Source organism: Pelophylax lessonae (assembly GCF_965119305.1).
Source record: "Pelophylax lessonae genome assembly, chromosome: 9".
NCBI lineage: Eukaryota > Metazoa > Chordata > Amphibia > Anura > Ranidae > Pelophylax > Pelophylax lessonae.
Window position 1 is genome coordinate 147,301,506 of NC_138776.1, and position 21,662 is coordinate 147,323,167.

Sequence of the window (21,662 nt, forward strand, 5' to 3'; positions counted from 1 at the left end):
AGTACCGCCGTGCACCATCGCCCGTCACCTGTCACCCATCAGTGACCATCGCCCGTCACCTGTCACCCCATCAATCACCGTCACCTGTCACCCCATCAGTCATCGTCACCTGTCACCCCATCAGTCATCGTCACTTGTCACCCCATCAGTCATCATCACATGTCACCCCGTCAGTGATTGTCATCTGTCACCCCATCAATCATCGTCACCTGTCACCCCATCAATCATCGTCACCTGTCACCTCATCAATCATCGTCACCTGTCACCCCATCAGTCATCGTCACCTGTCACCCCATCAGTCATCGTCACCTGTCACCCCGTCAGTCATCGTCACCTGTCACCCCGTCAGTCATCATCACCTGTTTGCCATATACATGCAATCACTTACTGACCGCCTAACGACTATATGCGTCGGCCATTAAAAGCTAAATACTGGGGTTATGGCAGCAGATAGCCCCCATAACCCCGGTATTTTTTGAAACGGCGGGCGGTCGGCTTTCAGATAAGGGTGGTCCCAGTGGCGGATTCGCCGCGGAATTACCCTTACGGTGCAGGGGAAGAGGTGACCCCCCCTCCTGCCGCGTCCCAGACGTTTTCCCAGCTTACCGGACCCGCCGGCAGCGGGGAAAACTATCCGGTCCCGGATCCTCAGAGACAGGAAGTCGAGTGAGGGCAAGATGGCCCTCATTCAACTCTATGGTCTTGGAGGACCGGAGCTACGTCAAAAGACGTTGCCTAGCAACCGGTTTAAAGGGCCGCTTTTTTTTTTTCCTCTTTCAACAATTTTTTTTTTTTTCTTTTTTAGTGTAGTTGTGAGGTGTGAGGTCTTTTTGACCCCAGATCTCACAATAAAGAGGACCTGTCATGCCTATTTCTATTACAAGGGATGTTTACATTCCTTGTAATAGGAATAAAAATGATCAAAACATTTTTTTTTTTAAAACTGTGTAAAAATAAAAAAATAATAAATAAAATAAATAGGAAAAAAAAAAAAAAATTAAAGCGCCCTGTCCCCGTTAGCTCGCGCGCAGAAGCAAACGCATACGCAAGTCCCGCCCACATATGTAAACGGTGTTCAAACTATACATGTGAGGTATCGCCGCGATCGTTAGAGCGAGTGCAATAATTTGAGCCCTAGACCTCCTCTGTAACTCTAAGCTAGTAACCTGCAGAAATTTTTAAAATGTTGCCTATGGGGATTTTTAAGTACCAATGTTTGGCGCCATTCTGTGAGCATGCGCAATTTTGAAGCATGACATGTTGGGTATCTAATTACTCGGGGTAACATTATCTTTCACATTATGGAAAAAAATTGGGCTAAATTTACTGTTTTCTTATTTTTTAGTTCAAAAAAGTGAATTTTTTTCAAAAAAATCGCATTTGGAAGACTGCTGCGCAAATATGGTGTGATAAAAAATATTGCAACGATCTCCATTTTATTCTCTAGGGTCTCTGCTAAAAAAAAATATATAATGTTTGGGGGTTCAAAGTAGTTTTCTAGCAAAAAAAATGATTTTAGCTTGTAAACATCAAGTGTCAAAAATAGGCCCAGTCTTAAAGTGGATAAATGGACAACTTTGTGTAAAGCGCTACTTGGATGTGAGGCCTATGTATGTGGCCAGGCTGTGAAAAAGTGTTACACATGTGGTATCGCCATACTCAGGAGGAATAGCAGAATGTATTTTGGGGTGCAAGTTTTGCTATGTCCATGCGATGTGTTAGAAATATTGCATAAATGGACAGCTTTGTGTAAAAAAAATGTGTTTTCCAAAAACTTGTGGAAAAAAATGACATATTCAAAAGACTCATTATGCCTCAAAAATTATACGTTGGGCTGTTTGCTTTCCAAAATGGGGTAATTTTATGGGGGTTTCCATTGTCCTGGTGCTCCAGGGCCTTCAAAAGTGCGATAGGTTGTCAGGAAATGATATGTGTAATTTGTGCTCCTAGAATGCCGGATGCTGCTACTTGGATATTAGGCCTCTGTATGTGGCCAGGCTGTGAAAAAGTCTCACACATGTGGTATCGCCATACTCAGGAGGAGTAGAATGTGTTTTGGGGTGTAGTTGCAAGTATACATGTGCTGTGTGAGAGAAATAACCTGTTAATACGGCAATTTGTAAAAAAAAAAAAAAATAAAAAAAAAATAAATCTTCATTTTGCAAAGCATTGTGGGAAAAAATTACAACTTCAAAAAACTCATCATGCCCCTTATTAAATACCTTGGAATGTCTACTTTCCAAAAAGGGGTCATTTGGGGGGTATTTGTACTTTCCTGACCTTTTAGTGTCTCAAGAAATGAGATAGGCCTTCAGTACATCAGGTATGATCAATTTTCAATGAATAGCACCATAACTTGTGGACTCTATAACTTTCACAAAGACCAAATAATATACACTTATTTGTTTTTTTTTTACCAAAGATAAGTAGCAGTATAAATTTTGGCCAAAATTTGTGAAGAAAAATGACTAATTTGCAAAATTTTATGACAGAAACAAAGAAAAATTTGTTTTCTTCACGATATTTTCAGTCTTTTTTTATTTATAGCACAAAAAATAAAAAACCCAGTATTGATCAAATACCATCAAAAGAAAGCTCTATTTGTGTGAAAAAAAGGACACAATTTTTGTATGGGTACAGTGTTGCATGACTGAGTAATTCTCAGTCAAAGTGTGAGAGCGCTGAAAGCTGAAAATCGGTCTGGGCAGGAAGGGGGTGAAAGTGCACTGTAGGCAAGTGGTTAAAGAAGATTCTCCTATTCTCTCCCTGAAAGCAATCTCCAGCCTGCCCCTTTCAATAATCTCCTATCTCTCCCTCATATCAGCAGCAGCAGGAACCTGACCCTACAGTAGTTAGAGCAGAATGACGAGTGGCGCTACATGACTCCAGCTTATATAGAGGCTGGGTCACATGCTGCACTGGCCAATCACAGCCATGCCATTAGTAGGCACGGCTGTGATGGCTTCTAAGGGCACACTAGTTAAATGCTTGTTGATTGGCTGCCCTGCAGCAGTTGAAACCGTGCCATTAAAACCGCGCCAAAACATGAAATAAAATTACCGAACGGACTGTATCCCGAATATACAGTAAAAATACACCCAAAAGTCGGGTACGATCCCGAACAATACAGTCCGTGTTCGCTCAACCCCACATGAGAACTCTTACAAGAGTGAGTTTCCCTTCCTAGGGGTAGATTTCTCCTCACTTTCTGTTGTCTCCCTCCGTTTGTAAGTAGGAGTCCTTTGTAAGTTGGATGTTTGTAACCCGGGGACTGCCTGTTATGGACTTTTTAAAAAAATAACCATCTTTTGACAAAGGGGTGGCGCTTTGTGTAAAACGGATTAAACATCCAGGTGTACCTGCCTAAGTGAAGCTTTCCCACTGACCTCTAAAAAAATCCAGTAGCAAGTCTTTTATGTGCTCAGAGACTGTTCTCCCCCTTTTAGTCAACAGACAACAGGTTTTTGTCAAGATTTGCAATCCCTCCTGTGGTTAAAACAGATACTCTTTCGCTGGTTCAGCCCTCAATGCGGCTGGTGCATTGAGGGCGCAGGGGCGCCGCCCCCCCATCCATGCGTCCGGCCCCCTAATCTGCATGAAGGGCACCGGACGCATGGAGCTTTTTTTTTTTTTAAATCACCCGATTAGAGCCAGAGGCTCGAATAGGGTGATGCAAAGGGTAGTCCCATTGTGTGACAATAGCAAATGAAAATTCGCCAAAAAAAAAAATTGTGTGACAATAGCAAATGAAATTGTCACACCGATCCTCCTCCTGGCCAATCAGGAAGCCGGTCTAATACCGGCTTCCTGATCGACCGCATGGAAAACCCCATGCCATTGGCTGAGGAGGAGGCGGGAGCGGGAGGACCAGAGAAGACGCGCCGCCAGAGTGAGAAGACAAGAGAAGCCATCGCCCCAGGGCTGCTCCAGGTAAGTGCACTGGTCTCGGGGGGGCATTGAAGGGGGCACGCACGCTGAACTCTGCATTGAAGGGGGCACGGCACAATGTTCATTGCATTGAAGGGGGCACGGCACAATGTTCATTGCATTGAAGGGGGCACGCACGCTGATCTCTGCATTGAAGGGGGCATGTACGCTGGTCACTGCATTGAAGGGGGCACACACACGGTTCTCTGCATTGAAAGGGGGCATGTACGCTGGTCACTGCATTGAAAGGGGGCATGTACGCTGATCACTGCATTGAAGGGGGCATGTACGTTGGTCTCTGCATTGAAAGGGGGCATGTACGCTGGTCACTGCATTGAAAGGGGGCATGTACGCTGGTCACTGCATTGAAGGGGGCATGTACGTTGGTCTCTGCATTGAAAGGGGGCATGTACGCTGGTCACTGCATTGAAGGGGGCATGTATGCTGGTCACTGCATTGAAGGGGGCATGTATGCTGGTCACTGCATTGAAGGGGCATGTACGCTGGTCACTGCATTGAAGGGGGCATGTACGCTGGTTACTGCATTGAAAGGGGGCATGTATGCTGGTCACTGCATTGAAGGGGGCATGTACTCTGGTCTCTGCATTGAAAGGGGGCATGTACGCTGGTCACTGCATTAAAAGGGGGCATGTATGCTGCTCACTTCATTGAAGGGGGCATGTACGCTGGTCTCTGCATTGAAGTGGGCATGTACGCTGGTCTCTGCATTGAAGGGGGCATGTACGCTGGTCTCTGCATTGAAAGGGGGCATGTACGCTGGTCACTGCATTGAAGTGGGCATGTACGCTGGTCTCTGCATTGAAGGGGGCATGTACGCTGGTCACTGCATTGAAGGGGGCATGTACGCTGGTCACTGCATTGAAGGGGGCATGTACGCTGGTCTCTCAATTGAAGGGGGAATGTACGCTGGTCACTGTTTTGAAGGGGGCACACTGGTCACTGTGCATTGAAAGGGGGCACGCTGGTCACTGTGCATTGAAACTGGCACGCTGGTCACTGTGCATTGAAACTGGCACGCTGGTCACTGTGCATTGAAAGGGGGCACGCTGGTCACTGTGCATTGAAAGGGGGCAAGCTGGTCACTGTGCATTGAAAGGGGGCACGCTGGTCTCTTCTGCATTGAAAGGGGGCACACTATACCTTAATTACTGAAGGCCCCTTTCACACTTTTGTGACCTCAAAGTCACGCAATTTTTTACAGCGTTTTTTGCCGCAAAGCAATGCCTAATACTTTATTTTTGTTTACGCCCCCCCCCCCCCCAAAAAAAATTTTGAGCACCAGCCGCCACTGGTTTTTATACAAGCTAAACATGAAAGGCTATACATTATTTTTTTTGTTAACGAACCTAATCTTTTTTTGTTACATTTTGTAAATAAACCATGCGGTTTGTGCTAGAATCATGTAAATGTAGAACACGCCAAAAACATATGGTAAAAACAAATACGTTGGCGTGACATAATGCATGTCAAAGATGTATAATCAATTAATAAGGAAAATACTAGAACTGAAATTGCAATGATGGCTGAGCAACACACAGGAAATAAATTAAATTACTTTCTGTCAATACATTGGTGTATTTTTTCGTACAGGAAATGCAGATTTGATTATTCACAATGTGGACTCATTCTGTTTTTTCCTTCCATGGTCCCAGGCACAGTACAGTTTCACATGTCACAGATTTGGGAGACCCTCTGTGTCCAGAGGAGGGACAGAGGGAACCCTGGGTGTGTCTGTACTACAATGTTACAGATGATGTCAGTATTTGCAACACTGGCTGAGAGCTGTAATGTACTCTGGCTATCCAGACCTCCCTCCCTTTTCCACTCTTTCTCCTCCTCCCCTCTTTCTTTTGCCTTCCTAAATGGATGGAGCTTCTCCTGGATGTACACAGTTCACAAGGGTCCAAAAAGACTGTATCAAATCCTGTGTAGCTTTCTCCCCCACCACTCTAGAGTGTGCCTCTCCTGATCTGTCAATCTGCTGTACTGCAACAGGAGGAGAACAGATTGTTAAACGCCTGGCTGGCTGTGCAAAATCCTGCAAGATCCTTCTCTCACTCTAAATGCCCTGCTAAGCAAGCAAAGTAGGAAATCTCCAAAGAAGAAAAAAGCTACTCAACCTTCTCACTTACTGGATACTCTTTCATTCGACTTCATCTTGCCTAGATAAACTGTACAAACTCACTTCTAACTAATATCCAATGGATTTTCTCTACATGTATGGAATTGCTACTTGCTTTTTTACATCATTCTGTTGGCTGACTGTGGATTCATTTATTGCAAAAGGTACGGCTTGGCTTACTACTGCTACTGGTGTATTTAAGCCTTTCGTTTCAAGTACACTAATTGATAGGTTAAGTTGCAAGGATGTTATCTACACATATAGTAAAGCAAAAGCATACTGTCTTTTAAAAAACATACAGAGTGATACAGAGGCGATTGATCAAATACTAAAGTGTGATTTTCTTGTGTAAAATTCCTAATTGCATGCAATCACACTTTTTGTACTTATGAATGTCTGTTTTTTTACTTTGTTTTTTTATAATCAAAATGATTTATCTTGCACACAGCTTGCTAAGTGGGAAACATTAAACTTCATTACACTGACACAGCTTAATAATTCTCTCTGACAGTAGAAGTAAGTGCATGGTGTTCAGTTAACAACCGGCATTCATGTTTCAGGCATAGGGCTCTGACTGAGTTTAAACATGAACTTTCCTAAAACAGCCATACTTGCATATTAGGTTAATACAGTTTAATACAAAATGTAGAGATGGGAAAATATTGAACTAGAATATTATTTTTTTTTTTTGTTAAGCTGTAGAACGTTTAGGACCATGATAGTGCACACCAAGTATGTGTAAATGATCACATATATTGGTAGGGAATTATATCTTGAAACCAGGGTATGCCACCTTAGATGTCCACATCATGTATGCAGTGTTACTTGTGCATTAATTCATAGGTGTGTTTATTTTGACAGGTGTCAATAACCTTGCTCCATCAGGATGGGGCTACAAGTCAAGGCTTTACTCGTCCCCCCTGGCGGGGAAAGTGTAATGAGCATGCAGCAGGGAAAGCTGTAAATGTTTCTTACAACACTGACAAAGGTCAATACTTAACAGTATGGAGATATTTTGTGTGAATGTTCTCAGCCACTGTTTTGCTTCACAAGACCTAATACATTTTTTGACCAAAAAAAAGAGCAATATGTCCTTGAGTGCATGAAGGCTGAAGTGCTTTTTACATGAGCTGGGCTACATCCAAACTATTAGGATATTTCTGTTGCCAATTTTAGAAAAGGCTTAGCCCAAAAGTCAACTTTTCTGTGTTCATAGCATGTATCAAATGTATGAAAATTTTGTAAAACCTTCTGAAGCTCTTGTTTGTTTCCAATAGAGCGCCTGTCTGGAAAGCTTAGTGAATATGGTGTGATAGTACCATTCAGTACAGATTATTTGGGACGATATCTTTCCCACGTGGTGTCAACAACAGGAAGTAGAAGAGGTGGGCTGACCTTAAAGCACCCTGGGCAGAGGGTGGCCCGAAGTATCCCCGATCCCAAAACGACTCTGTCAGATGATAGTTCCTTGTATTTCAATGTTACCGTCTTTGGCAAACAGCTGCATCTTCGCCTAAAACCCAAAAGACATTTAGTTTCACACGAGGCTACCATAGAGTGGCAGGAGGATTTCCAAGAGATTTCTCAAGATTCCATTCATGCGGGTTGTGTATATACTGGAGACATTACAGATATGCCTGGAGCAACTGTGGCAATTAGCAATTGTGATGGACTGGTGAGTCAAGAAAAAAAATGTACATGCTCTATAACACCAATTTATTGCATGACACCAAATGCAACTAATCATGAACAAGTTTGATAGTTCAGTATACATAATGGGTAATTCCACAATTAGCAACATGTTATGTAACATAGTGGCCATTGTTTTAGCCAAGGATTATCATTTTCAGCTTTCATTGTATCAGGCTTTGTGGCAAATGATGATCATTATGGCTAAGTGAATGGAGTCTAAAGTTGTTTGAAAGACAAAAGGCAAAAAATGACCACTATTGCTAAAAGTATTGTATTCTGTCAACAGCATACAGCTACTACAAGCAGTGATGGTTTAAAATAACCATAAAAATTAAGAATAACTTTTGAAATTACCCCTGGCAGGGCTATACTGTAGTTTGTCCCAACACTTGCCACAGTCACTATTGCTGAAAAACTTGGCACCCATGTAAATGTGGTGACAAATAATATGTGACATTAAAAAAAAGGAATATAGTGAACTTATTAAAATGTTAACCATATACTGTTATCAGAACCTAATATTTCCTCAGTAGTGGTCCTTTAAATTCTAAAAGCTGTTGAGCTTGAAATCTTTCCCATTCTAACTACTGTCCTCACAAGAATTTCATTTGAATTCTTAAAGAACAAATGTGGATGGCCTATTTTAATACCATTCCTATACAGCCAACATTTTTGGTTGAACACAATGATCCTATGTGATGGGAACTATGTTGTGCAGCAGACTAAAAGTAAAACTTAGATAAACTTATGCCAAAACTATACTTTGTCATTTCAGTGTGAGGTTATTTCTAGCACTAGAAGAGTTATGTGTACTTGACATGCACCATGTGTAACTACTACCTCTTCACCACCACTTCTGAAAATAGAACCACAATATAATTGAACAAGTTTGGTTCATATATATGTATCATTACTATCCCAATTCCAAAAAAACATAGGGACGCTGTGTAAAATGTACATAAAAACAGAATGCAATGATTTGCAAATCTCATAAACCCATAGTTTATTCACAATAGAAAATCTGAAACATATTGATGTTTAAACCAAGAAAATTTACCATTTTAAAGAAAAAAATAGGATCATTTAAAGTTAATAGCAGCAACACCGTTTAAAAAGTTGGGACAGGGCTAGGTTTACCATGCTGTAGCATCCCTCTTCTTTTCACAACATTTGGAAGGGAGGAGACCAGTTGCTGAAGTTTTGGGATGAGAATGTTGTCCAATTCTTCCTTGATATAGGATTCTAACTGCTCAACAATCCTGGGTCTTCTTCTTCTTCAAGATGTGCCAATATTGTTTTAGTTGGTGAAAAGTCTGGACTGCAGGCAAGCCAGTTAAGCACCCAGACTCTTCTACTACGAAGCCATGCTGTTGTCATAGATGCAGCATGCTGTTTATCATTGTCTTGCTGAAATATGCATATTAAATAGACATCATCTGGATGGGAACATATGCTGCTCTAAAACCCGGATATATCTTTCAGCATTGATGGGGCCTTTCCAGATGTGCAAGGTGTCCATTCCATATGAACTAATTCATCCCCATACCATCAGAGATGCAGTATTTTAAACTGAGTGCTGATATCAAGCCGGAAGGTCCCTCTCTCTCTAGTGCAGAGGACCTGGTGCCCATGGTTGCCAAAAATAATGTCAAATTTTGATTTGTCTGACCACAGAACAGTTTTCCACTTTGCAATAGGCCATTTTAAATGAGCTTTGGCCCAGAGAAGAAGGCAGTGTTTCTGGATCATGTTCAGATATTACTTTTTGTTTGCATAATAGAGCTTTACCTTGCATTTTTGGATGGCATGGCAAACTGTGTTCACAGACAGTGTATTTTGGAAGGTTTCCTGAGCCCATGTAGTGATGTCCATGACAGATAATGCCTGTTTTTAAGGCAGTCAGAGCCCAAAGATCATTTGGATTTTTTCCAGATTCTCCAAATTTTTGATGCTATTATGTACTGTAGATTATGATACATTTAAAGTCTTTGCAATTTTAAATTGAGGAACAGTGTTCTGATATTGTTCAACACTTTTTTCAGACACAGATTTTCATAGATTTGTGAACCTCTGCCCATCTTTACTTCTGAGACACCCTGACTCTCTGCCCATCTTTACTTCTGAGACACCCTGTCTCTCTAAGATGCTCTTTTTATACCCAATCATGTTACTGACCTGTTGCTAATTAACCTAATTAGTTGCAAATGTTCTTCCAGCTCTTTGTTAGTGCCACTTACTTTGCCAGCTTTTTGTTGTTCTGTCCCAACTTTATTGAGATGTGTTGCTGCCATCAATTTCAAAACGACCTTATTTTTTTTTTTCATAAATGGTACATTGTCTCATTTTAAACATTTAATATGTTTTCTATTGTAAACAAAATATGGGTTTATGAGATTTTCAAATCATTGCATTCTGTTTTATGATGATTTACCACAGCGTCCTAACTTTTTAGGAATTGGGGTAGTAATGATACATTTATAAACTGAACCTGTTCGAATACATTGTGGTTCTATTTTCAGAAGTGGTCTTGAAGAGGTAGTAGTTACACATGCCAAGTACACATAACTCTTTTGCAATTGGGATTCCATATATAGTTTGTAAACAAACCCATGCATAGAAGGTGTATAGCTAATCAAAATGAAACACAGTCCTCTGGTTGTTTAGCAGGAATCTAATCTGTTTATATTGATAACAAAATACTCATCATGTTTGTCTTTCGGGACTACGTAGTCTATCCTATGGTAAAGTTTTATATGTAAATTAGCCATGTGTTATTTTTCTTTTGAATGAACTCCAGCATCTGAGGAATTTTGGATGACTAATTCTTCACTCAGTTAACCACACCTCAACATGCACATGTGTTCAGAATTACACAAGAATCAGTGAAGAAATCTAACCAATGAAATCTCAAACGTGGCTTTTCTACATCATATACAGTATAACATTCTTCCATTAACATTATTTACCTTTTTTACTGAAAGATACTGTACATAAACATTCTCAATATCAGTTTAAAGAATACTACAACGCTTCCCCATTTTGAGTTGATCAGAAAATGTTTAAAAACCCTTTCAATTTTTTTTTTACCCCTGCCGCCGCCATGTGTCCTGAAGTTAACTGTCTCTCCTGTGTGCCCAGGATGTCAATGGCATGTGCCTGGACAAAGATCAGCGAACATTCATTTGCTGATCTCCCTTATTAACTAGGAATCTAGTAGCACTCAGCTCTGAGCATTTTTGAGGTTCAGAACGATCAAAACTCCTAGCTCTGTTTGTGCTTTATCGGCTTCAGAAGAGTGCAGAGGTAACATTAGGGGCTAATAGACCCCTGATTTTCTCTTGAGGAGAACAGATCATTTGCATCTGCAAGTTTAATATAATAAATGACAACCCCAGTTTTTTAAAAAAATCCCCATGCATATATACAATGTTTGTACCAAACTGCAATTTTTCCACACATATTGGATGATATCATGCATGCTATAGTGAGAGTAATAGTTTTGGGGCAGTCATTCATGGTTATATTAATAGATGAGCGGTAAGGCTCGGTTTACACTTGCTCGTAGAGTGGGGACTGGTTCAGGATTGTAGGAATTGCACCTGTTCTCGAACCCGCAACCACCTGCAGAGAAATCATGCTGCTTTTACGAGTCACGGGAGGCTGCCATGCATTCGGTATGGCATTCCCACACATCTCAGCCCACAGCAAAAATACCATGCGGTTTCCCTGCGGCTGCATTTTTAAAAAAGGTGCATGCACCTTTTTCCTGCGGTAATCACAGGCACAGCAGCCCATTCAAATGTGAGCCGCATGGCCCACATTAGTGTGAACCTACAGTGGTGATCAAAAGTTTGGGCACCCCAGGTAAAAATTTGTATTAATGTGCATAAAGAAGCCAAGGACAGATAGAAAAATCTCCAAAAGGCATCAAATTACAGATTAGACATTCTTCTAATATGTCAACAAAAGTTAGATTTTATTTCCATCATTGACACTTTCAAATCAAAACCAAAAAATGGTGTCTGCAAAAGTTTGGGCACCCTGCAGAATTTATAGCATGCACTGTCCCCTTTGCAAGGCTGAGACCTGCCAGTGTCATGGATTGTTCTCAATCATCATCTGGGAAGACCAGGTGATGTCAATCTCAAAGATTTTAAATGCCCAGACTCATATGACCTTGCCCCAACAATAAGCACTATGGGATCTTCTAAGCAGTGGTCTAGAAAACTGAAACTGAAAATAGTTGACGCTCACAAAGCTGGAGAAGGCTATAAGAAGATAGCAAAGCATTTTCAGATGTCAATATCCTCTGTTCGGAATGTAATTAAGAAATGGCAGTCATCAAGAATGTCTTATCTGTAATTTGCTGCCTTTTGGAGATTTTTCCATCTTTCCTTGGCTTCTTTATGCACATTAATACAAATGTTTACCTGGGGTGCCCAAATTTTCGATCACCACTGTAGCCTAAAGGTTTTAAAAGCATTACCTATAGAGAACTTTTGGAACTGTGTTTTTATTTTTTTTTTTTTGCGGTTTTGCAGGCAAAAGCAATTTTGAGGCTTGACATATTTGGGATCTATTTACTCGACACATCCTCATCTTTTATATTTTCCAAAATTTGGGGATTATTTTGCATTTGTGTGCACTAAAATTAATTTTTTTTTTACAGAAAATTTAGACTTGCTAAACTGTAACAAATATTTTTGCAACTACCACCAGGTGCAAGCTTCAAGGCTCTTATCCTGATCCTGCCTTTACTACCTAGTGAAACACAGATCTGGAACACATATGCTCCAGATAAGAATGCATGCCTTTAGGCTGGGCTCACACATATGTGAATTGGATGCGAGTTTGCCTGCATCCAATTTGCATGACAGGTGAGTGTGGCCGTCTCTCAATTGAGCCGGTTCCCACAGGTCTTGGGGCGACCACGTCTGGATTGCAAAAGGGTCCTGTGGGTCTTTGGGTGTGACTCAGGTGCGAATTCAGGCAAATATTTAGACCTGATTCGCACCTGAATCGGTGAACAGGGATGCACTGGACCCCAGGCACAAACCCGCAGCTGCATATGTGTGTTATAGTAAAAATTCCCATTTTCACAATTCTCTTTCACAGATTATCTTTAAACTCATAGATGCATATTGTAAAAATGACAGGCAATTCTCCCTCCTTATGAGACTGCCCAGTAATTATGGTCATGTGGCCACACAATAGTCACAGGCAGATGCTAGACAATAGCAATCATCTTTTCATTGCAATGTCTGCTACTTTTTAGTATCAGTTTTGACAAGAGGGTTATTTTGACAAAGAGGCACTAACATTAGAACAAATGTACTGCTGTGAAAAGCACAGAAGTTGGATTATTTATTTTAAAGAGAACAACCACTTTTTTCAACAATATATGTTCAGCTGGAATCGAGTGTGTTATGCTGGTTTTAGGAAATTCTGGGAAGTATTGTAAATTATGCATTTTCAGACGACAAATAACCAGTATTATCTGCAGATCTACATGCAGTTGGTCTTTTCACATTTACTGAATTACCATGCCTTGTTCTACACTGTCTCTCTCTGTGGATAAGACTATATCAGTAGAGGCAGAGCTTTTCTTCTTCATTTCGGAGCTGTCCGCCCCCCTAACTATTGATCTGATGGCTAAATCCAGCAGAAGCAGGAGAGACTGAGAAAGCACATTTTTACAAAATTCTTTAAGTAGCAGGAAGATGCTTGCCCTCAGGCATAGCTTTCACTCCAGCCAGAACAACAGTAAACAGCTCAGTAATGACATCAGCTAATCTCATGCCAAATCTTGTGAGACTAGCACCTTCAGAATTAGAGCTTTAGATCTTATTCTGCAAATGTACAGCTATGATGCTTAAAACAGGGTCACTTAACTGCTAGTTTTCATAATGAATTTCAGACAAAAATAGTACATTTTTTCAGGGTACTGCTTAGCCACAATTAACATTCATAGATGTTCTCTATAACATATCAAATCTTCGAGTTCAAGTACACTTTAACACTGGTAGAGGTGTTCAAAGTGGATGAAGAAACAGCAATGATACTGATACTAAAAGTGACTTTATGATCAGCAACATTAAAACAGTCACCTTTGTCAACTAAATTTCATGTATTTATGTATTGTATAAGCAACATTTTTTTTTTAATTTTAGAAGGCACCAATAGAGGATTCAGAATGTCAAATGTTTATGAGTTTGATAATATCCTTAGGTCTTAACTCCTTGCCGCCGCTGCCCCCTGCCTTTTTAGAGGATCTAAATGGCTATTACAGAGGTCACAAGATCGGAAGCTCCCAATCGCAAGTATGCATCTGGAGCTGCCCGTCACAGCTTAGTTACCATGCTGAGAGCACTCTTAGCAAAGAAAAGCCATTCAACATGGGCACATATGTGTGGCAGCACAGCATAAAAAGCCCACCCTCCCAGGGGGGGATTGTTGATCATGTAGGCGTGATCTTTGGGAGCCTCTCGATTAGCATGGTATCAAGGCAACTATTTTCATAAAAAGTCATGCAAAAGCATTCTCCATATATCTTAGCCTTAACAATTTGCCATCCTTAGGCCATTTATACATTTCCTGGACTTCAAGTGTTTTTTAATATTGAGTTATATTTATGCATACGATGTGTCTTTTTATTTTTAATATGATTGATACTATATTTAGTGTAGCTTGCAGAAGTATTTGTATTTTTGCTTTTCATTGTTATCATTTATACTGGATATGAATTAGTGCACCAATTATGTGAAGGTTTTAACTTTTGTTTATGCATAATAAGAAAGAGAGCACTGCTAATAGAGAGCAGGCCTGTTGTATAGATAGCTGGTGTGTTTACATGGGGGCTGTTGGCAATTATAGGATAAGTTAAGCCATGCTCTGAGGTTTGTATAAATAACACACCATACAGCAGCCAGATAGGCTTGAAAAAGGGGCCCACACCCCCGATATGCATTGTCCTGGGAACAGGTATTAGAGCTCCCTCTGTCAAAACTAGCAAACTCTGTCCCCTCTTCCAGTAGCAGCGCCTGCATTGTCCATAGCTGTGCATATGCACAGGGTTCCCCGGAGTAGGCCAACTGCTGAGGTGAACACTGGCGCTCCAGTCTTCCATTTCCTCCAGTGGTGTTGCACTCTGGATAGGACAATGTATATGCCAGGGTGGGTATCTCCAAGCCAGATTTTGCACAGACCAGTTTTAGTAAATAGTCCCCATAGTTCTGTATTGACTAGACCGTGGATAAGCGCAATCACTGGATATTTTTGTGTTTGTTTCAAGTGGTTAAAACAATCTTATGGCTGCCGATGCAGTCATGAGCTTGGCATTTTTTTTTTTTTTGTAGTCAGTGATCCAGTAACTTTTATGTTAGTGAGAAGGACTGACTTCCCCTCACCTCTCCTGTTCCTTTGGGGAGCCCAGGATTGCAGTAAACTGTCCAGCTGTGAAAGCAGAAGGAGGAGATTAGGGAACATCCATTCATAGATTTCCTTTGTGAGCAATGACACCAGAAGCAATGAGCATTTTATCACTTCCAGTTTTAGTTAACTTATTCCCTGGCTACGGTAGAAGTAGCTAATTGAGCACAATCTGATGATTAGACTACTGATGTCTCCCTGATGAAGACCTAACATCTGCCCATGTTATCACATAGGTGGCTTGTTAGTTAAAGCAGAGTTCCAGCCTGTAAAAAATAAATTAATTAAAAGTCAGCAGCTACAAATACTGTAGCTGCTAACTTTTAATATAAGGGCACTTACCTGTCCAGGGATCACACGATGTTGGCACCCAAAGCCGATTCGTCCATCGGCTTCGGGTGCAGGCACTGGCATTTCTAGTAAGGGAAACCAGCAGTGAAGCCAGTTTCCTACTGCACATGCACAAGTCATGCTGCAGTTTCTGAATGGTCCCATCGTCTTCTGGGACACACACACAGGGCCCAGAAGGCAGCGAGGGGGAAGAAGGAGGGGCCAGACATGATGCAGATCGCAATGTGGTGATCTTACCAGGAAGTGGGGGTACCTGTCAAAATGAGGTACCCACTCCCACCCCCACCCCCCCCCCCCAATAAGTGCCAAATGTAGAAGGGACACTTCCACTTTTGGGTGGAGCTTCGCTTTAAGTGAAAAAAAAAATTAAATAAAATTGTAATATAAATAATTAAAAAAAAAGTGAAAACATCACTGCAGCCCCCACCCCACATATACACAAAAATGCAAATGCACATGTAGTGCCCACATGGGTATGTAAACAGCAAAAGTGCCACACATGTAAGGGAATTGTCATGAACAGTGGCATTACAGCATAATTAAAGGACCATAATTCACGGTTGAGTCTAAATTGAGAACTTGTAAAGGTTTTTAAAAGTACCACCTATGAAAAAATGTAGGTTCTTTAGTTTTTGTGATTTCACAGGTGTGCGCAGTTTTGAGTTTTGATATGTTTGGTATCTTTTTATTCAATGCAACCCCATCTTTATATCTTACCAAATATGATTTTTGTGAATAATACATTTAATTTTAATCTTAAGAATATGTGTTTGATAAACAGTTGAAACAATTATCAGGGGACATAAAAAATTGCAACTGCTATCAGTTTATTCAACAGGGCCTCTGCTTTCAGAATATATATAATTGTTTGGGGTTTTAAATCATTTTCTGCTAAAGAATGGAAATGCATGGCGAGTTGAAATACTGGCCATGCATGTATGGGGTCATGGCAGGACAACAGTAAAAGTAATAGGATTGGCCAGTTAAGCAGGTAATGCGGATAGGTCAATTTTTTTTTTAATTTTGAGGATTGGACAGTTAATAAACGGACAAGAGGATTGGATAATAGTTTAAAATTTTCAAACCTTGAATACCTATAAAAATAAGGCAAAAATCCGTTGGTAGCATCAGTCAGCGGGAGCAGACCAAGAGTTTGTGTCTGTATATGAGGCACGGTTGTTTGCTTGTGCTTTCTCGGTGTGCTATTTTGGTGCATTTCGTATTTCAGAGCTGTTGGCAAGTAACTCTAGTGCTCAAAATGGTCTTCGTTTTGGTGATGTATCTATAGGCCAGAATACTGTGCGTATTTTTCTACGTAAATCCAAGACTGACCAGAGGGGTGTTGGCCAATGAATCACTTTGGGGAGTATGTCAAATACTAACATTTGCCCGGTGACTTTGGCAATTGCTTATTTGAACATCAGGCCGTTGCCATTTTTGCATTTTTTTGTCCATATCGATGGGTCCCCCTTGACTTCTTTACAATTCAGGGCTGTTTTAAAAAAAAGTTTGAGTCGTTTGGGTTTGGGGCACTTGCCTAGTTCATCACATTCATTTAGAATGGGAGCAGCCACTAGTGCAGCTGCATTAGGTTTTTCAGAATCTTCTATTAAAAATCTTGGTAGGTGGCGTTCTTCCGCTTTTAGATCTTACATAAGACCTAAACTTTATATTTAATTTCAGATTTGTCTAAAATTGTGTGGATAATTGGGCACTCTTACGTTTTCTGGGCCCACAGAAGAGTGGATCTAAGGAACTATGGAACTAATTTAGGATTCTCCCAATCTAGAATCCGGACATTTTGGTATGGCAAGAGAGGCATGAAATGGGAAGATTTGATGTCTACCTTCCTTGAACTGGGTCATTGCTGGCCGCCACCAGATATCGTTATCATTCATTTGGGAGGCAATGACATTAGTTCCAGGAAGGTTATTGACCTTTTTATTAAATATGAAATCTGATTTGTTATATTTTAAGTCCTTATATGTTAATTGCCTCTTTGTTTTTTCTGAAGTGCTCCCAAGATTAGTTTGGTTGTCTGGTGTCTTCACATTTTTAGAAAGAAGAATTAATAGGGCTATTTCAAAATGTATTCCTTTTATAGGCGGTTTTTCGTTTCGCCATATAGACTTGGAGGGTGGTCTAATTGGTTTTTACAGGCCCGATTGGGGTATATCTTACAGATGTTGCAAATTACATCTTTAACCTGGACATGCAGACTTGCATTGAACAGGCAGCTGGCGTTGTGGTGGTGCCTTGCTCTTGAGTGGTGGAGCAAGGCTTGTGGATAGTTTGTGTTTATTTTATTAAACAAGTAATGGGTAACTTGGGCTTTAGGGCTAAGTTACGTATTGAGTTAAGTATGTGTTAATAGTTCGAGCTCTAGGGCTGAACTATGTTTACATTTTTTGTGTAAAAAATTTAAAAATAAAAGGCCTCGGCCATTTGTTACCACAATGCAAGTCCGTGAGTCATATTAATTTATTTAAATTAAGTAATAAGTTTGTTGTTGTTGTTCCTCCTATGGCACCATGGAAATGCATGGCGAGTTGAAATACTGGCCATGCATGTATGGGGTCATGGCAGGACAACAGTAAAAGTAATAGGATTGGCCAGTTAAGCAGGTAATGCGGATAGGTCAATTTTTTTTTTAATTTTGAGGATTGGACAGTTAATAAACGGACAAGAGGATTGGATAATAGTTTAAAATTTTCAAACCTTGAATACCTATAAAAATAAGGCAAAAATCTGTTGGTAGCATCAGTCAGCGGGAGCAGACCAAGAGTTTGTCCCGCCCTCCCACCACTATGTCAGTTTTATTTGTCTCTTTCTTTTGTTTTATTGACATTGCTGTGATTGTTTGTGTTTATTTTATTAAACAAGTAATGGGTAACTTGGGCTTTAGGGCTAAGTTACGTATTGAGTTAAGTATGTGTAAGTAATAAGTTTGTTGTTGTTGTTCCTCCTATGGCACCATGAAGATTTTATATGGGAGTGAAAAATTTAAAAAATTGCCCTGGACGTAAAGTCATAAATATTCCGAAAATAACGATTAGTTAAAATTGTGCATTTTCTTAGGTGCTGCTGCCTTTTCTGTGCATCTTCAGGCAGTAACATCACCAAGAAATGATGGCTAGTAAGTTCTCATAACGTATCGTTTATGTGATCATGTGAACATTTTTAAGACTATTGCCTAGACAAAAGATATTTTCTCTTCTAAAAATCCATACCTTACTGTCCTCCAAAGGGTGTCCCTGGTGTTCAAAAGTAGGTAGACATCTGTGTCTTGATCCAAAGAGTGAGCCTTTTATATTGTTGTTTGTTGATTGGCTTTCTGTTCCCAGTATATAGGTCTGTACACTTCTATCCAAATACAGTATGCTGCTGGATATAAAATTTTGATGGAAATGTTGTTTTTTCTAAAACACCATCTATACACTGCATTATCATGTTATTAGGTCTTCTTTGAGTTCCCACTGCAGCCAGTCTTTTGCTCACTTGACCTTTTTACTGATTTAACAAAAGGCAACATCTTGAAAGGCCCTAAATTTTAATGCTCCTCTAAGGGTTTATTACAGATGAACCTAATGACACTATGATGAGAAGATACACATTTGTCAAGTTTATACTGCACACTCAGTTGAGTTTGATGTAATACCTGTAGGCATGCCATGACATGAATGACTGAGAACCTTCAACTAAGGATACATTTTCCGAGATCCAAGAGGAATTGGCCTTTAGATTAAAATGCAAAATAGTTCCTTAACGAAAAACAAAAATTAACTAAACCCAAAACTATATTTCTTAGAAAAGGCTTCAAAACCTGAATCCCCAAACCGTATGTGCTCCTTTCTTCAGAAGACAAGTCAATAAAAGTAAATACCTGGTGATCTTTCCAGTTTCTAGTACTTTGTAATTCATAGTGTCCACCTTGTTCATGTGTGTGGAGCATTGCGATTCATTTTTGCACATGCTCCTGCCTACTCTCCAGGGAAACTGAGTTGGCACAGCTTCCGCTTTTCTCTTCATCAAACACACTAGTACTGAATGCCTTGTGAGGAGGCTCCAGCTGCATGATTGACAGTGGCTCCTCCAATGAGCCTCGCTGTCAGATACAAAGCAGATCGGCAGTCTGCAGGACATGTCATACTTTCCACTTAGTCCTGCTCACATATTGGGCCACACAGTGCAAAGGGAAAGGTGAGATCGTATGACCTTAACAAGGGTACTTGCAATGATTACAGTGTTGTATTATTAGGGACATGTGTTTTCTGTAATTATTCACTAACCATTTAGCTAAAGTGGTATAAATGGGTTTACTGGCCTTTTAGACTTTGCATTGCATTAACAGGTGCTGCATTAAAGTACAACTTTGGCCCTTTTCACACTGGTGCGATCTAAAAGTTGCGCAATTTTGATTGGACTTGAAGCCATGTCTGTGTAAATTTTTAGGTCTATCGACCTCAAAATACATCAAAGGTGGGCCAAAGTACTGCAGGGACTACTTTGAAGTCACACAGATATGAACAGTACTCATTGGAAATCATGAAGTACGACTTGTTATGCGACTTTGCAGTCCCAAGTCGCAAAAGTGTGAAAGGGGCCTAAAGGCAAAACTTTTTTAGTGTTGGATAGAGTGCAGAGGGAAACCTGTCAGTTTTATATTGCTGTCTGTGCCCGCGTTAGGGAGATTCACAATCTTTATTTGTCCTTTTTAACATTATCATTGAAAATGAAAGCGAAAGAAAATCCCAAATTTTGGGTTGTCCTCAAAAAAGTAATAGAGAGGAAATCTTTCAATGGGGACACTAGTTCTGTTGACCTGAGGCCTTCAAGGGATTCCCTTAATTTGCAGTGATTTCCTTTGTGAAATTCCTTTGGCTTTGGGGCAGGAAGTGAAGGGAAATCTACCCAATGGGACACAGATGACAAAAAATAAACTGACCCTCCCTTATTCTTTAAAAAAAAAAAAAGATTTTGTTTTACTTTTTTTTCTACTAGTTCTACTTTAAGCTAGTTTATTCATTTTAAATAAACTGGGAGGGTACCTTGTGCATTAAAAATAAACAACACATCTTTTTTTTTTTTAATGCAGCACACCACAAAATATGTATGGGTGTTTTGCTCTGTACTGTAATAGTGCATTGGGGTGCCTTTCAAAATGAACATAGGCATGCGCACAGTGTGTGGCATAGATTCCCCCTGTTTAAACCCCTGATATTTTACCAAAGTCCCCTAACGGGGCTCCTAAAAAAAAAAAATTTAAAAACAAAATAATATTGTAAAAAATAATAAAAAAATAAAAGAATACAAATAAAAACTACTGACACCAATCTCTGCCCTACTGACACCTCCACTGCTCTACTGGCACTGTCAGTATATATACACATTCACACATACATATGTGTTTGAGCTTTGAGATGCAAACCCTAATGCGATAGGCTGTGCACACCTATGAAAATGAAGAGCACCACAAGGCATCCTACCACACAAGCCTGCCAAAAACTCAAATTGTGTGTCTTCAGCCTAACTGAAAGACATTTAGGAATTTTTTTTGTATCTCTGTGCTGTTGGTTTCTTGCAACCACTGCGGAGGGAATTTAGTAAAGCTGCTGCGCCACTGTTCTGGCGTTGATCCCTCGTTAATGTATTGCTCCAAATTCATGAAGCATTTGCAACATTTGGTTTTGACAGCGACTCCTGCACCAAATTCAGATAACTCCAAAATGCACCACTTTAAAATTGTGGCACAATGAATGCTCCAAATTCAAAATAAATTACTGACAGTTTGTATCCTACGAAAGTGGAGCTAATTATGAAGCATCCCATCAAAACACATTCCTACTACACATTAAACATTCATTCTGATAAAATCTTCACCAAGATCAAATAGCACTGTCTTTGCTGCAATCCTAAATTATTTAGCAGATATGCTGCTAATCTAATAAGGAAATAGGGCTTCCATCATTCTTTTGATAAACAAGGAAAGCCCCTGCCTGCAATACTCCTTCACATCACTCCCTCGGAATTCACCATCCAGAAAGGGGCAGGAAACAAAAGGACGGGGTTATTCCAAACATGAATATTCACCCAGTTTGTTTCAGATGGGTGGATTCTCTCT

The 21,662-nt window shown here is 40.2% G+C and overlaps 1 protein-coding gene across 2 annotated transcripts in view; it reads left to right on the forward strand.

Moving 5' to 3' along the window:
• Positions 1 to 5,826: 5,826 nt before the first annotated feature.
• ADAMTS14 (ADAM metallopeptidase with thrombospondin type 1 motif 14) overlaps positions 5,827 to 21,662 on the forward strand; it is a 250,961-nt gene continuing 235,125 nt past the window's right edge. For both annotated transcript variants that reach the window (XM_082269283.1, XM_082269284.1), the window contains exons 1-2: positions 5,827 to 6,234; positions 7,348 to 7,745. In XM_082269283.1, coding sequence (XP_082125409.1) covers positions 6,150 to 6,234; positions 7,348 to 7,745 — 483 coding nt within the window. In that variant the 5' untranslated portion in view covers positions 5,827 to 6,149. The remainder of the gene's footprint in view (positions 6,235 to 7,347; positions 7,746 to 21,662) is intronic.